The sequence below is a fragment of the Pecten maximus genome, chromosome 2 (genome assembly GCF_902652985.1).
Source record: "Pecten maximus chromosome 2, xPecMax1.1, whole genome shotgun sequence".
NCBI classification, from domain to species: Eukaryota; Metazoa; Mollusca; class Bivalvia; order Pectinida; family Pectinidae; genus Pecten; species Pecten maximus.
The window spans coordinates 25,533,296-25,551,085 of record NC_047016.1 but is presented as its reverse complement, the minus strand read 5'-3'; the positions used below and the strand labels follow the sequence as shown (position 1 = coordinate 25,551,085).

At 35.0% G+C, this 17,790-nt stretch overlaps 1 protein-coding gene across 1 annotated transcript; it reads left to right on the top strand.

Annotated features, from left to right (window-relative positions):
- The first annotated feature begins 755 nt into the window (after positions 1-755).
- On the top strand, positions 756-15,887 carry LOC117321627 (protein odr-4 homolog). Its single transcript, XM_033876120.1, has 12 exons — positions 756-898; positions 2,058-2,234; positions 2,686-2,781; positions 3,264-3,367; positions 3,665-3,701; positions 4,248-4,385; positions 6,497-6,670; positions 7,079-7,198; positions 7,626-7,713; positions 7,861-8,043; positions 9,873-9,959; positions 10,669-15,887. The coding sequence occupies exons 1-12, from the start codon at positions 803-805 to the stop codon at positions 10,737-10,739; spliced, it is 1,371 nt and encodes a 456-aa protein (XP_033732011.1). The 5' UTR covers positions 756-802; the 3' UTR covers positions 10,740-15,887.
- Positions 15,888-17,790: the final 1,903 nt, after the last annotated feature.

Sequence of the window (17,790 nt, the reverse complement as noted above, 5' to 3'; positions counted from 1 at the left end):
TTAATGAAGTATAACGTAGCAATATGGAGTAAATATATAATTTCTGTTTACACGCTTTCATTGTAGCAGAGACCTATATACTAGTATATAGGTCTCTGATTGTAGATATGTGCTTTAAATCAAAATGTATCAAAATGTTATTGTGGTGGTATGTACATAATTGCAACATGGAATTCTATTTTTGAAAACTTATAAATGATACTGTTATATAATTCTATGGTAAAAAGGATATGTATGATACTTTCGTAATAATGCTATAACTATTACTATATGCCGTATTTGTTTACTAGGCAATCATCTATTACGATTAGTGTAACTAGCAGAGGTTTCTTCTCCAGAAAGATACTTTTATTAATTTGCATATATGAAACGGTATTCTCTAAATTTAACAAGAAAAGAAAAAAAAAATGCTCCCTTTGTGTCAATGGTATATTAATAGTTGCAGTTCTCGGCAATGTGGTTTTCTGTTTTTATTTTTAAGACCACAAAGTATGGAAAACACCCGTTTTCGACCATGCAGAAACACCAAAATTTTGAAAATAATTGACCATTTTAAACAACTAATGAATTATGTAGCCGGTACGGGTAAAAATGCCAGTATATCTTCACATGTTATGATGTGATTATCTTATCCGATATGTATAGGTCCTAAACAATATACGCAATCAAGTCGTTGTGTCGACATGTTACTGGCCATCGAAGTGCCTTGTTGCAGTTTATTCGTATCTGGAACCATCAGAGTAGTCTCCCTTCCGCTAGGTGCACATCCGCTTTCAAAGAGCAGACGTGTGAATTGGTGAAAATGGGAAGGACAGTTTTAGCCGACGAAACTATCCAAGACTATGTAGATAAACTAATTAAGAGTGGTCCGTGGAATTTAGGTCTGATTATTGGACAGGTATAGATTATGGTTATGTGCACTGTTAACAAGTAAAACTTGTGACTTCAGTCAATATGTCAGCTGATTGCCTTTCGCCGCTTGCGGCAAATTTTTATCCAGTCTGCCATTTGGTAGCTGACATCAGACAGCTAATATCTCTGTTTACTCAAGTAACTGTTCCTAATTCATAACTGTTCCATTCTTTATTCCTGTTTACTGATCAGGGCGTTACAAGTGATAGACCCATCTATAGACCCATCTATATGCATTGTATCTATACAGTAACGAATCCCTGTGGCTGGGTACTGTACAGCCTCGCGTATGGCCATGGGTAATAGTCCTGCATTTTAGTAACAGTTACTACTTTGAGTTCCTCGTAAACAGATTAATTTGAAATAGAAACAAATTTCTTTTTATATTTATGTAATTTTGTTCGTTGATTTTTAATTGCATTCCATCACAGGGGGTAGGCGCGGACCTACGTCACAAAAATAATTGTCAGATTAAAAATTAGCCTTTCCCGATTATGACCCGTCCCACGACGGCATAAATATGTATTCGTGGGACGGGTCATACTCTGGAGAGGCTAATTATTTTTTGTGACTTAGGTCCTTACCACCTTACATGTGCATGTCATGTGTTGTTTTCAGTACACATTTCTAAAGTAAATCTTCATAGATTAAAGTGTTTCCATACTGTATTAATTAGGGACACCTGAAAATAAATTTTGTATGAATATAATTCGCAGGGCAGGTGTGCTTTATCTGTCAAATATGGTACATACAGGTTTTATCTATATCCCAGTTAATGAATTTGCATCATGATATACAGGTGTCAGACTTGACAGGTAAACTTCAATCATATGAAAACAAATTTTGATATTGGTTTAATATATTATTGCTTTTAATATAACCGGTGGCAGTGCTTGTTGTATTTATATTAGTATAGACAGCATTCAAAACAAAGCATTATTGAACCATCTCTCATAAAAGCTGTATTGCAGATACATGATATTCATGTGCGATGGATAAGATACCATATTGCCAAACAGAGCACACATAAAGGGTTGGTCATACACATATTAGTGGTAGGGACAATAGAGCTCCAAAAAAATTAAAACTGCAGCTAAATTTGTACTAAATATTGCATTGAATGTGTGCACAATTTGTTTTACTAGTTGACTGGCCAGAAGGACTATGCTGTGCGCTTGGTTCGTACCCCAGAGCCAGTTGAAGATGAAGTCAGTGAGGAGGAAGAAGACAGTGATACAACTAAGAAAAGAAGGAGATCAGATCACCGCCCAGAAAGTCTGTGTGATGTCGATGAGAAATGGGCAGCTACCCATGCTAAGCAGGTGCTTGTTTTAAACTAAACTGACATGTAATGAAATCAATGTACACAGAAAGGAAGTGTTAAGATATTTTTTATATATCTCAGAATTATATTACTGTAATTGCTGTCTTCTATCACCAGAATACATGTTTGACTTCATATTCAGTGCACTAGACCACAGACCAGTGTTTGACAATTCTGTTTCACCAATCAGTATTTTCCATTTTCCAGTAAATATGGAAGACATATATTATACTGGTCTAGACTTAATATCTACTTGCCCAAGCTTGACCAATTAGTGGAATAAATTATAACCACAGATAATTTTGATTACTAATTAGTGTTTGACTTAAAATCTCACTAATATGGTGACATATTTGTTAAGAAAACAATAAAATTTAGGTTAGTTATTCTAGTCTTATTGTCATGTTGTCTTCATGTTTTCTCCATCTTCATCCTTTTTTTGCCTGCAGACCATCAGAATGCTGCCTGGTGGTATAGATGTTATTGGAATATTTGCTCTTGCTCCACCAAATATGATGCAGGCATCACAAGTGAAAATCCGACAGGTACTACCTTAAATCAGTGTTACAATATGAAGTTGGTTTTATCCTGTAAATACCATCAACTTATTGGCTTTAGGAAATGTTCAGGGAAGTTACCAAAGGTCTATAGATATAATATAGAAGATCAGTGACCTGATATTGGGCCTACAGCATACTGGAGTGAAGGGCCATCAAGATTGTTCTAATGAATTGCCTTGAACTTCATTCAAGGTCACAGGGGTCAAATATGCTGTTATTGGGCTTTTAGCATGCTGGGGTGAACAACATTGATAACAAATTCAAGAACACAGGAATAAAATTTGCCAAAATATGTCAAAACTTGGGTGACCCTTAAGGCCCATAGGCCTCATGTCATTTATTGCACAGTTGGTATGACATGAATTTTAGCAAAACTTTATATGATTTCCAAATAAGATTACAACATTGAAAGTTGCATCTTTCTTGTGCAGATACGTGTATTCTCAGTAGTCATTTATATATTTCAGATCTTGTTTGCCATACACAAGACCCTTGTAAGGGGACAGATAGTACCCGATGAAGGAGCTATCACTGACAGAATTCTGCTTCAAATTTGTTCAACCACCAGAAAGTATCCTTAAATAATTGATCACCTGGAACTTGACCTGAACAAGCCAAGACACACAAGAACACTGCCATTAATTTGTGTATAAAGACAAATAAGTTCAGAGCCACAATATCAATTCCAACACAGAAACATGATGACAAATTGTTGATAGGATATTTTTACATCAGTGGGATATTCTGCAGACATATCAACCCTCGACAAAAATAAATAAAATGACCATCATGTGATAACTTTGCTAGAAGGCAGCTTTCAGAAATCTCAAAATACCCATCGTGCAAAACATGACCTTAACTCTCTCAGATACACTTGTAGAAGTATAGATGTTGGTGATCCAAAGGTAAATGTCAGCATTTTCACAGGACAACACAGGGGCAGGTAACAATGTTTCTAGGGAAGTCTAGTTATAGTATGTTAGACCTACCCAGACACATGGTAACATGCCCCTGTGCAGGGCAACATTGTTTTACTTAAGACACCATCATTAAAATTCAAATGACTGCTGATCAAAAATAATTCTTATTATATCTGTTATAGAAAAACTTTTCATAAGCCTTAATTTGTTATTTGGTGTACATTATAATGTGTTTTTTAGATGAAGTAGATTAAACCACTACTTTAAACAGACTAATAACACATAGCCTAAATGACAATGAAATAGCATTCATTGGTAATATTACTAAACAGCAATAGATATGGATAGGCTTGTTGTTAAGAAAAGAAATTTTTCAGGATAAAAATGTTTTATTTTAGCATTTGATCTGCCAGATAAAGACATTCTGTTTTAGTGTTTTACCTCTACATATGTACATTAAATACCAAAGATTGCAGTAATACTACAAGGTAATACTACTTTGATAGACAAGATATTTCTTATACAATATAGAGTTCATTTAGACCTGCTGACTGGAAAAATCATTCAGGAGGAGACCACTGGATTTGTCTACAATCTGATATTGCTATTGATCTGAAGATCCCTGTCCCTGCGCGGTCACAGAATCTTACATTTCTGAAACAGCTTCAGGTATGTAAGCTTCAATTTCTGAAACAGATTCAGGTACAGAAACTAGATATTTTTGAACCAGCTTAAGGTAATGCATTTCTGAAATTTGAAAGTAACACTTCTGAAACAGCTTCAGGTACAGTTAGTAGTTATTTTTAGGTCACCTGAGACAAAGTCTCAGAAGTTTCCAAGGTTAAATATCATCTAAAAATGTGAATTATCAGGGCTTTTTTGGGGGGCGATTTGGGGCCGAATTTCAGTCCCATTCCCCACAGCAACATTGGATATTTTTTCCCAATCCAACCAGTTAAAATTCCCAATCGAATGATCTATAAAAATTATGTCTTTAAAAATCCGAATGGTGCCCTCCCGTCTACCTTTTATTGGTTATTCTTGCCTGATAAAGGGAGATAATGCTCTAGAGTCTAAATAAATATAGCATAGATCCATATTTGTGTCTACTTGTTATTTTTACCATTATGTCCATTTTTCCCAATTTACCTGTTGCCGCACATTTTTTCCCAATCCTAAAGCCATAGGCCCCATTCCCAAAGTAGTGAAAAAAAGCCCTGATTATATGGTCCCCGCCCCCAGGGGCCTGAGGGGTGGGGCCAAGAAGGGTCAAATTGACTAAATTTTCAAAAATCTTCTTCTCAACTTCCAGATATAGTAGAATCAAATACTCTTCACAGATAGAAAGATCTTAAGGTGCTTTACCAAAATTGTGAATTTCATTACCCTAGGTTCTCACAATCGCCCATGGGGAGGGGGTAAAGTGTTCTAAAGTTTTAAACTTTATATAGGAAAATCACATTTTAGACTGTCATTTGTTTCATTTCTTTTGGAATTCAATATAACTTGGTTAACATTATCAGCATGGGATGACAGTTTGATGGAGTGCACATGCTGGCCATGACTTACTCCCAGCAGCTTATGGACAGGGCCAAAAATGGTCAAATTAGCTGAAAATTCAGAAATCTTCTTCTCAATACCCAAATAAGGTAGTATCAGATACTTTTCATAAATGGATGGGTCTTAAGGTGCTTCACCAAAATTGTGAATTTCATGACCCTGGGATCTCGCATTTGCACCTGGGGTGGGGGTAAACTTTACTATAGTTTATATACAAAATGTAGGAAAATCACATTTTTGACTATCATTTGTTTCATTTCTATTGGAATTGATTCTAACATGGTTAACATTATCAGCATGGGATGACGGTTTGGTGGTATGCACATGTTGGCCCTGCCTGACCCCCAGGGGCTGATGGGCAGGGCCAAAAAGGGTCAAATTAACTAGAATTTCAAAAAATATCTTCTCAATACCCTAATAAGGTAGAATCAAATACTTTTCATTAGTGGAAGGGTCTTAAGGTATACATACTTTACCAAAATTGTGAATTTCATGACCTTGAGGTCTCATGTTTGCCCCTTTGGAGAAGGTACCCTTTGCTGTTTTTTATATAAGGAAATCACAATTTTTGACTATCATTTGTGTCATTTCTATTGGAATTAGCAGTTTTGGAGGGCACTTTACTGGTTTGCAATTATTGGCCCCCAGGGGCTGGTGGGCATGGTCAAAAAGAGTCAAATTTACAGAAATATTTCAAAACACTGATGACCGTTAAAAGCAGATTTGAACACAGTAACTAGTTAACTGCAACAAAACAACAGAAAGGGTAGCTGTATATGTGTTTATTAGTAATGATGTTTTGATAAAGCCTGTATTGCACTGGATACTAATAAATTTGTACTATGGTACAAACAGGTTAGACTCTGTCTGTCAGTCACTATGTATTGTTTTGTTTCCCTATTTTCTGTTAGTCACTATGTATTGTTTTGTTTCCCTATTTTCTCTTTCAAGCCTAATTTATTCCCTATCCCTGTCAGTATTATCTTTTTTCTCCCCTTTTCCTCATTTTCTCTCTTTTTGTTCTCTTTACAAAAAAAAAAACCAATGTAACAACTTTGAATAAAAGTGAATTTCTAATAAAGTGAGACTTGTCACTCGAAAGAAATAAAATAGTACCCTTGAAAATAAGCATTCTTTATTGTGCATGTTATACCTCAAGTGGGATGGAGAGATCTCGAGCCTCAATTAATATTTCACAGTAAGTACATGTTCCTCTACAGAGTGGAATAACCCCTTACTGCAAGAGATTATGTGGAGGTATAGCACTTTTCAATGGAAAACTAAGAGAACCAACAGAAACTCTGGACCAGTCTGAACCAAAAGGTCGCAGTAAAGGTCGTGACAAGGGGCAAACAACTCAACAGATACAAGAGATCAAATTTTGTATAAAGCCAGTAAGTGAAAAAATCTGACAATTATACTTGAAATTCATGAAAAATATGAAAGTTTTATCAGCATCACTTAACAGTTTACACTTTTCTTATGAAAGGCAAATATATAATTAACGAAGAAAAAGAACATAAAATGTGAAATACTATCATAGGCAATATTGCATTATGAATAGAATTGTGACTACTGGATTCATTTTATTAAATAATCAGTCAAAGGTAATATCACATCATTTTGATATCATATGTAATATCTATCTGTATATAAAATGTGAGAGCTGTTTTAAAGATTCATTTTATACAGTGTATTGACAATTAACAATTAAAACATGTGTTACCATAATTATTTCTCTTCTGGATATTATGTACATACACAGTTTTGTGTCAGAGAATTGATCTGTTTATGTTGATTAGGAAGCAGATGGGGTATCTGAAACAAGAGTTCTTGAGAACGTAGCTAAGATGGCTGTTTGTGGCTGCATTCACAGCAGGGCATATGTGTATGGAAAAGCAGAAGTTCGAGATGGAATAAAGGTGGAACTATATTTGTCAATGCTTGTAACTTTCAACAAAAATGTACCCAGGTTTCTTGCAAATGCCTTATAAAAGTAGAGACAGAGTATTGAATCATAAAATACTGGAGTACTGTCATATAGGTGATGTGAACCAGATATCTTCATCATGTTAACTGTATATGTTAACAGTTAGCTTAAAAACTAAAAGAGAGGACACTGAAGTCATATGGGCTATGGAAAACAAACAAGGCAAAAATAACATATACACTTTGTATTCATGATTACACATTTGCTACCCGAAAAACTTGAAGATAAATTTAACTGCTAAAATTCAGTTACAAAGATTCCATTACAATGAAACCTCAATAATGCCCTAGTTAAAATACAATGACACCTGAGTGTTGTGATAGGATATCTATCTTACAATAGTAAATTTGTTAATACAGGCACTACAGACAGATGTGGTGAGGAGTCTGATGGCACGATGTGAACTTCTGTATGAAGATGTCATTGATGTAGTTGAAGAAGAATCGGGTATATTCCATTTCTGTTGATATTTATTGATACAGTGATTTTAATCTTGTAATACATCTATATGGAAAAAAAGTACTCCTGTTCTTTTTACAGTTTTTCAATTTGTTGGGGATAACACCTGTGTCTAGTTAATGTTTAACTTTGCAGTGTTAAAGGAGCTGTATAACACACCTGTGCGGGTATTTGGTAAACTCCCTGGCACACAACTGGACTTCTGTGACTACATGTTTCCAGACGAGAAGATGGAGGAGGTAACAGACCGAATACAGGAGTTGTTAGATATCAGCATTACAGAGGAGAAACTTGACTTGACCAGCGAACGGATGGCCAGTAAGATATTCTAAGATAGCATCATAGTACACACAAGAGATCTGAGGAAAGATTGCATTTTACTAATTTTTATTTATTTTTTTAACCTGATAAAAATTTTAATTATTACCATACAAGTAACTTAACACATTCCATAGCTTATATAATGTGTATTTAATATACAATCACTTTTTATACGCCAGTCAATGACAGGTCGTATTATTGTATAACCTGCGCTGTCCGTATGGTCCGTCTGTTAACTTTTCCTTGTTAGCGCTCTCTAGCCTTTATTGATTATCAGATTTTTATGAAACTTGCTACAAATATTCTATGGTACAATAGCACAACTCAAGCCAGCTCATGTTGCAGAATTTGGTGATTATTTTCAACAGAGTTATGCCACTTTTATTGCCAAATATGGCCATTGTGTAGAAATAGCAAGAAGTTTTCTATTTCTTATTCAATTCCTCTTAGATTTTGTTCACTACAACAAGAAGCAATTATGTTCAGCATATATTAGGGTTTTTTATATGCCTGTCAGCGACACTACATTTTCCTGTGGTAGCTTTTCCAGTGATGAGCGCATCATGCTCCTGCTTGCAGAGCTTTTGTTAGGTCACCTGAGACGAAGTCTCAGTTGACCTATTGCAATCGCCTTTTGTCCGGCGTCGTCCGTCGTCCGTCCGTAAACAATTTACATTTTCAACTTCTTCTTAAAAACTGCTGAACTAAATTCAATGAAATTTTACAGGAAGCTTCCATGGCTGAGGGTGAACCAAAATTGTGAATTATATGGTCCCCACCCCCCAGGGGCCTGAGGGGCGGGGCCAAAAAGGGTCAAATTGACTAAAATTTCAAAAATCTTCTTCTCTACTCTCAGATATGGTAGAATCAAATACTTTTCATAGATGGAAGGGTCTTAAGGTGCTTTACCAAAATTGTGAATTTCATGACCCTGGGGTCTCACGTTTGCCCCTGGGGAGGGGGTAAACTTTACTATAGTTTATATAGGGAAATCACATTTTTGACTATTATTTCTTAGATATCTATTGGAATTCAATCTAACTTGGTTCAAATTATCAGCATGGGATTACAGTTTGATGGTATGTACATGTTGGCCCTGGTTGACCCCCAGGGGCTGGTGGGCGGGGCCAAAAAGGGTCAAATTGACTGAAATTTCAAAAATCTTCTTCTCTACTCTCAGATATGTTAGAATCAAATACTCTTCATAGATGAAAGGGTCTTATGGTGCTTTACCAAAATTGTGAATTTCATGACCCTGGGGTCTCACGTTTGCCCCTGGGTAGGGGGTAAACTTTACTATAGTTTATATAGGGAAATCACATTTTTGACTATTATTTGTTGGATTTTTATTGGAATTCATTCTAACTTCGTTAACGTTATCAGCTTGGGATGACAGTTTGATGTACATGTTGGCCCTGACTGACCCCCAGGGGCTGATGGGCGGGGGCAAAAAGGGTCAAATTAACTGAAATTTCAAAAATCTTCTTCTTACAACCCAAATAAGGTAGAATTAAATACTCTTCACAGATCGAAGGGTCTTAAGGTGCTTTACCATAATTGTGAATTTCCTAGCCCTGGGGTCTCGCGTTTGCCCCATGGGAGGGGATAAACTTTACTATAGTTATAGGGAAATCACATTTTTGACTATCATTTGTTTTATTTGTTTTGAAATTCATTCTTTCATTCAAATTTACTGAAATATTTCAAAAATCAGGTGACCGTTAAGGCCCATGGGCCTCTTGTTATAATAAAACTTTCTCAGATAAACAAGATACATTTTATATGTATAGTAATTATCTAATTATTTTCATGCTTCATTTTCTCAGCTGAGGAAGATATGGCAACCACGGAAGAGATTGATTCAAAATCAAATAACGAAGATCTAAAGGGAAGTAACCTTGGCTTTAATGTTGGTGAGTATATTGTATTTTGTTGAATAAATGGGATCCAGATGATAAAATCTCAAGTTTTCCTATCAAGATAATGGACATTACTTTTTAATCTAGTTCATTTTCTTCCACTTCAAAGTTAATAATCAGAATTACATGTATCATGACTATATCAGCAAATTATAAGAAAAATATAATCGTAAATTTTCTGATGTTTCTTAATTTATCTTCTTTAGAAATTCACATGTTAAAAATTTTCAAACAATAAATCACATATACATTTCATAAGAAAAATCAGTTACTGTTGAAATGAGTTTTTTGGAGAATGTAATAGCTTATTAAGACATTGGTTTACATAGTTAGATGAAGTAAGGGAGAGATGTGTCATATGCAAATGCTGTTTAAAAATATTTATCCTTTTGATAATTATTATGCAAGTTATATGGTAAAGTAATACGTAGCCAATTAGTAGAACATGTATATACATTGTATGATAATTACATGTACACATGTCACAACAAATTTTCTGTGAGGCAAACCAATTTTATAAGGTGCCTAATTGTTATCCTTTCTATTATCTTTCTTACAAAAGTAGAAAAATTATATTTCTAAGTAAATGACTAAAATCAAATGAATTAGTACCATGCAGATCTACCATGTTAAAAGACATTTTAAGGAAAGTAATGTTATTTTGAAATGTTATTAAATATTTGTTTACACTGTTTGTGTACAGGTACTATAATTGGAGGTGTTGTGGCTGCAGCCCTAGCAGGACTGTCATACTACATCCTTGGAGAAACATGATAAATGTGACAAATCTTAGCACTTGTTATTACAAAAGGTTTTATTAAAGTACATTAATATATTTTATTACCATGGACTTGGATACATTGAATACGCAACTTGAAGGCAAATCATAGCTGATGACTATTTAATTTTATAATTACTACATAGAAAACAAATACATTATTTTTCATATTTTTCATTCACATACATGTACCTGACAGGGGGTCCTGTGGTTGCTAGGAATTGGATAAATTGTTCACATTGGGTAGCTAAGGAAAGCCAGCTGGCACCCAATATGATGCTACTCACAATAGCATAGTATCGTCATACTATGTAACGTAACTATGTGCGACATTGATGATGGCATCATGAATTGGTTTCACAACTAGCACTTTGTTGTAATTATTATTAGGTCATTTGGCCTTAAGGGCCTGTGAGCTTATGCCATGGCACAGCATCTGTTGTCCACTGTCTGTCAACATTACCTTTAAATCACTTCTAGGCCCGAAATGGATTTTGATGAAATTTGGCCAGAAACATTATAAGGCAAAGGAGATCCATCGTTATATAAATATAGGATGTGGCTCCCCTGGGGCTGGAGGTACAAGGTCCAAAAATGAAATTTGAGGTAAATCATTTAAACCGCTACTAGTCTTGAATGCCTGGATAGATTTTGATGAAATTTTGTCAGGAGAATTATAGGGCAAAGAAGATCATATATTCTGTAAATAGAGGGTATGGCTCCCCTGAGGCCGGAGGGGTGGGGCCAAATAGGGGAAATTGAGGTTATTACTTAAAATTGTTACTAGTGCTGAACGACTCAGAATGGATGATGAAATTTGGTCTGGAACATTATTGGGCAAAGGAGACCAAATATATAAATGGAGCATGTTGCTCCTCTGGGGCAGAAAGAAAGGGCCCCATAGGGGAAATAGAGGTGAGTCATTTATATTTCTACAAGTCCTGAACAATTGAATGGATTTTGATGAAATTTGGTCTGGAGAATCATTTGGCAAAGAAAATAACTGAGGATGTTGCTCTCCTTGGGCCACAGGAAGAAGGGTCAGACGGGGAAATATCGCAAAAAAAAAATTAAATTATTCTTTGGGAAAGACAGGATTTAATCCATATTTGGTTCGTACCAATATTGTTGGGAGTGACAGCTCAAATAAATATAAAAATATTTGTAACATACATTATACGAGAGTATTTTGCCATAATTAATGAAATATCCATGTGAGCAATGCAGGCCCTTTGGGCGTATTGTATAAGTATGTGAGAAGAAATAATCTTACATGTACTAATATTCAACCCTCGTGTAAGAGTTTGGCAGGCCAGCACTTGGCACGCCTTTTGCTGACTAGCCAAAATCTTACACTCAAGTTGAGATATCCTTGTCCATGGAACAGACCCATGTCAGATTATGTTAATCAATTATCTAGATAAAGAAACATTGAGGATAATTTACTTGAATCACTTTGTGCAATAAATAAAATAAAAAGATATATATCTATATCTTATTATTGTGATAGAACTGGCAGTACTAGTCTTGATAAAGAAATGTAGTTGTTGCTACCATTATATAACAAGGAATAGATTTATTAATGTAAATTACTAACTTGTGAATTATTTAATGTACTATTGTTAACGAGGAAATTTGCGCGAGGGGGAAATTTATGCTAATTCCTAAGTCCTTTAGATCGCAAAAATTTACCCCCTGGCATATTGTATTGATATCAACAAAGGTGGATCAATCGCAAAAATTACCCTCACGCATATAGTTTATATACCGTATCGAAATCGCAAAATTAAACACACACACATGTTTACAGCAATACCTATTAGAAAAATATAAAGTACATTTGTCATTATACTTGTGAAAATCAGTCTATGTTCTACATTACAATGAAAAATGTATCTCTAATATTGTTCATACTGTACAAGATGCTGTGCTGGAAAGAAACATTAACATTATCATCATAATGATTGACAGCAATTTATATGGAAATTTTAGCAATAAATTACCAATGTTATACCCTGGTCAAAACTTGAATTTTGCGTTAGAATGATGTTGCAGTATTATGGCATGGTGTTGTCTGTCCATCCTGCCAATGTGAATTTTGTTTACCAGATATAAATATTCCAAACAATCTCCTTGAAACTTGTTAGGCTTATGATAAGAATGATGACACATGCATATACATGTAGTTTTCTTCAGGGCTATTCAAGAAAAATATTTACACAATGGGTAGACTCCAGTTTTGTTACTAGTAAATAGGAACCACCAAAAGAACTTATGTATATTGAAACAGTACAAATACATATATGTACATGTGTAGTAAAAACTGCATTTTCTTCAGCACCCACCGATCCTCTCACTCAGTTTTCAATTAATTTAAAATTTTTGAAGACTTTTATATGACATCAAATTGTACTTTCTTAAAGGCATTTCGTTATAAAGACAATTATTGTTTCATTTCCTAATTTGTATCCATTTTGGTACAATAATGAGTTTAGATTTAGCATGGGAAAGGCATGTTCTGCCCTGCTGTACTGTTCAAGTGTTATATGATGAAGTATTTCCCATCTCCCTTAATTTTTTTTGTCTACAAATCTCCTTATGAAGCTTTTGACTGATCTCTGAAACTGGGCACACCATAGTTGCATGATTTCCAAAGCAGTACGTGTTTTGATTTAACAGTTCTTCAAAGATTTATTCCTCGTATATTTTCAATCAATCTCTTCAAAACTTGTTAGCATTTATAATAATGAAATTTAGTTGTGCCTTCTCATTTCATTTTGACTTTGATTTTAGAAAGAGGTTAACATGTACAATGTATATCCATATGTAAAGGAATTCTCTCACTCAGATTTAGACTGGCATGAAGTTGTGCTTCCTTGATGATATTTTGATTTGACAATTCTAATAGTTACATTTTCATATTTGTTTATGAATGACATTAGACGGATGTATTGGTCTGTCCTAGCTATGGTACTCTTGTCAACATGTGACGATGAATGTGTCATTCATTTTAGGCAAAAGACAAAAAATTCAACAGAAAATGCAAGACAAAATTAATATGTAAACTAGTACCAATGAAGGAAGTTAAAATGGCAATGTACTGAAGATTCATAATATTTTAATAAAGAAAACTGAAGATGTGCTCCATCTACTATATTAGTAATGTGATTAAACATATTTCCTATTATTATGATATTAACAGTATATTTTTTTCAGATTATTGCTTGTATTTTGTATCATGTTGAGAAAACATTATTCCTTTTTTCTAAGTTCGTAAATCATAGAGCCAACGCCGTTCTTTTCGTTGAGGTTCCGTAGGTTCCGATATCCTCGCTTGGATACCTCCAGGTATGCAGGGCGATAGAGAAAATGGGTAAATATAGAAGAGACTCCAATCGCAACAAGCTGAGGATGATGTATCTTTATTATTCCGTATGTCTACCGGTTTCGTCCATACTGAAGAAGCCCATTGTATGGGCGAAACCGGTAGACATACGGAATAATAAAGATATATCATCCTCAGCTTGTTGCGATTGGAGTCTCTTCTATATTTTTTTTAAGTTTATTTTTTGTGTACATCTATAAGTGTCAACGCAGCATGACAAATCAGAACCTGTTTTGTACATCAGTTATTACCAATGGATTGGTTTCTAATTTACACATGCATAGTTATTTTTGGTCATCTTTTTTATCATAACTTCCAGATGTTTGCTTTAGTAATATTGGATGAATTAGCGATACTTGTATTTTAGATCTGATGGTTTGAGGTGATCTCATGTAAGCCTTGCCATTTAAGACAAGTCTGTTTTGTGTTATTTTGTGAGTTATTGCATTCATTGCACAGTTAAAGTGTGTGTTATGGGTTTATACTATACTGTGGTTATTTAATATGGTTGTAGAATCCATATAAATCATGGAATAAATATTTAATCTATCTTGAATGTGTGTATGAAAGAAATATCTTAAGAATGGGTATATATTGGTATGAAACATGTATGGAGTATATTTGTAAATGTATAATATAAGGTACTGTATCTGTTTAACTTCTTTTAAAATATATTGTTTTCAAAAAGGGAGAGTATTGAAATAAAGTTGCCCACCATACCATACTACAAAAAATAAGCATGCTTTGTGCAGTTTAAAGGCAACAGAACTCGTTTTCAGATATATGCGTTAATCACACTATCGTCTCCCCCATCATATATTTTAGCCACCAATGCACTTTAATTTTTCACCAATTCCCACTGAATTATAAAGCTTTGAATTTTATATATTCATAATAATGTATATGTTGGGTTTATGACTTTCTTGAAACTTTTTAAACTACATTTTACATAGCTTATATTCATTTTTTCGATTTCATTTGTATGTCCTTTGATGGCTCAATATTCTACTTGTGTACTACTTGTACAAATATTACAATAAGACAGACCAAACTGCTGATTATGCGACCTTTTTGCTTCATAAAACCCATCTTGGTTGTCAAAATATGTACATATAGAATGACCATGACAAAAAAGGTCCAGGAGTGCAAGATATTTTGCCCCGGGTTAAAGTTTCACTACTGGTAAGATATTTAATTATAGTGTTGTTCCAGTGGTCCAAGATTCTCTCAAATCAATAATTTCCAATACATATGTATACCCATTAGGAGTTAAAGGACTTGATACCAGTTCTGTTGATCATCCACAGACAATGCTCCTTTTAGCAATCATAATGCAATAGGTTTAACGGTTTTCTTTTAATTAGACATACGTGTCTGGTAGTCATACAAATTCAACCATTAATAGAATTTTAATTTGCAAACTTGCAATGGCCAGTTTTTAATACCTGAATGTTATTTCAAACTAGGGGAGTATTTCTTGACTTGTACGTTAAAAAGGAATGGAACCTTTGCAGATATCAAATTCTTCTCATTTGTTATGTTTAAGCATAAACTGGAACATTCCACAGTAGGTTATTACTTCCTCTGATAAATATACGAATATCTGATTTCCGTTCCATGGATTACAACAGAATGCAATGATTAGATACAATTAAGAGATATACACTGTACATATAGGTTTGTCAAAGACAAGTTAGATTACATGATTTTACAGATCTTTAAAAGATTACTGAATAAAACTTGTGTATTTATATTAAAATGTATTGTACTTGTTTTAATTTCAACAGAACTCTTTTTACAGAAACTTGAAAATATGTAGATCATAATTGTCCCCTCCTATGAAAACAACTTTGGTGTTGATACTATGGTGTAAACACAACCGAACGTGTTAAGGAGTTATCAGGTATTTTGATACTATGGTGTAAACACAACCGAACGTGTTAAGGAGTTATCAGGTATTTTGATACTATGGTGTAAACACAACCGAACGTGTTAAGGAGTTATCAGGTATTTTGATACTATGGTGTAAACACAACCGAACGTGTTAAGGAGTTATCAGGTATTTTGATACTATGGTGTAAACATAACCGAAAGTGTTAAGAGTTATCAGGTACTGACATTGAATCGTAACGGAACAGGACTATTGTATCATTCAGAAGGGGTCAAATGTGACCTTTGACCATTTAACTTTGACAATGACCACCAGAATGTGATCCGATATAGAACTCCATGATACATGTATGAACCAAATCTTTTGAGATGACATTGATTGCAGTAGAGGTTGGAACAGACAGACATGGATAACACTATATATGCTGGTAACCCATTAAAGTGGTGGCGGCACAAAAAGTTATCTAGCTAGAGGTCCATTAAAGATACAATTGTTGGTTGCAAGATCCCTTCTTGACCCAAGTTTTGTTGTTGAGAATTGCCAAGCTAAATTCCAATATTAGATGATCTCCCCTAGTTTGAAACTTAGAATAAGACATACCTTGTACTCCAACAAGGTTAGAGGATAACACAGTGAGAAACTTCTGACAGGCACAGTTGGAGTCAGAACCAAAAAATAGCCCGAGACCTTTAGCTAGCAGAAGTACATGTGTGTATATATATAAATACACCTTGGAGACCAAAATCATCAAGCTCGATTATAGTTAAGAAAGGACTTCTCTAGAACTATGCACCGAATATCCTTCGTATAACTGGAAGCATCCCTAAATTCAAAATTGTACAAATGGTGGGGTTGAAACCTTATACGTAGGTCAAGAGAGAGAGACGGGGGTGGTTAGGGGTTGGTTAAGCAATTTTGCTATAACCCACTTATTCTCTGTGGTTAGATAGATAAGTGGGAAGTCTGTTGGTGTGGATAACACCAAAGTATTTCAATCAGGAGTATTACCAAGATCATCATATATCCTTGTGGATGTAGTGGGACACAAGTTAAAGTGCAACACTCAATCTGCCGAAAGACACATTTTAGAATATGTCGTGAGAAAATTTAAGATCACAATAATGATGTTGACAAAAAGAAATTATTCTGCCTATACAATCTTTCCAGCCGGACATGTTCAAGTCAACAACGTCCAAGACCCTCATTGTAGTGGAATTAACAGTACCGTGGGAGGAGAACTGTGAGGAGGAGAATGAGCGGTAGAGCCTCAAGTATGCAGATGTGATCAGAGACAAGGGATGGAGTGTTTGGCTGTTTCCAGTCGAAGTTGGCTGCAGAGGATTTCCATCTCGTTCAGTGACCAGGCTCTTGCAACATCTAGGAATGTTGGGGATGGCAAAGTCAACAGCCTTGCGAAAACTGGGTGAAGCAGCAGAAAGATCATCATGCTGGATATGGCACCGTCGGAATGACAAATGCTGGAAGCCGGGATCCGTCGAGTAGAGGTTTGGCCACCACTACTGACCCACCAACTGGAGGATGCCGTGGTTCAGGGTCGAAACATCCGAAGATAGTTGGCAACCACCTGAAGATGAAGGATACCGGCAATCGAGCACCGAGGGGCAAAGCAACCAGGCATTAACAGAAGATGCCAGGAGAATAGGCAGCAGAAGATCAGCTGTAAGTTAGAAATTTCAGGTAAAATACACAGGCCTTTATTTTAGGTTCAACCCTTCATGTTCAAAGGACAGATAATAGCTAGCAACTGTTC

Bases quoted from the DNA above. Each gene is read 5' to 3' on its own strand.
- LOC117321627 (XM_033876120.1), top strand. From the start codon at position 803: ATGGGAAGGACAGTTTTAGCCGACGAAACTATCCAAGACTATGTAGAT. The intron at 6,671-7,078 runs GTAAGTGAAAAA...TATGTTGATTAG, and splicing joins TCAAATTTTGTATAAAGCCA to GAAGCAGATGGGGTATCTGA. The intron at 8,044-9,872 runs GTAAGATATTCT...TCATTTTCTCAG, and splicing joins GACCAGCGAACGGATGGCCA to CTGAGGAAGATATGGCAACC.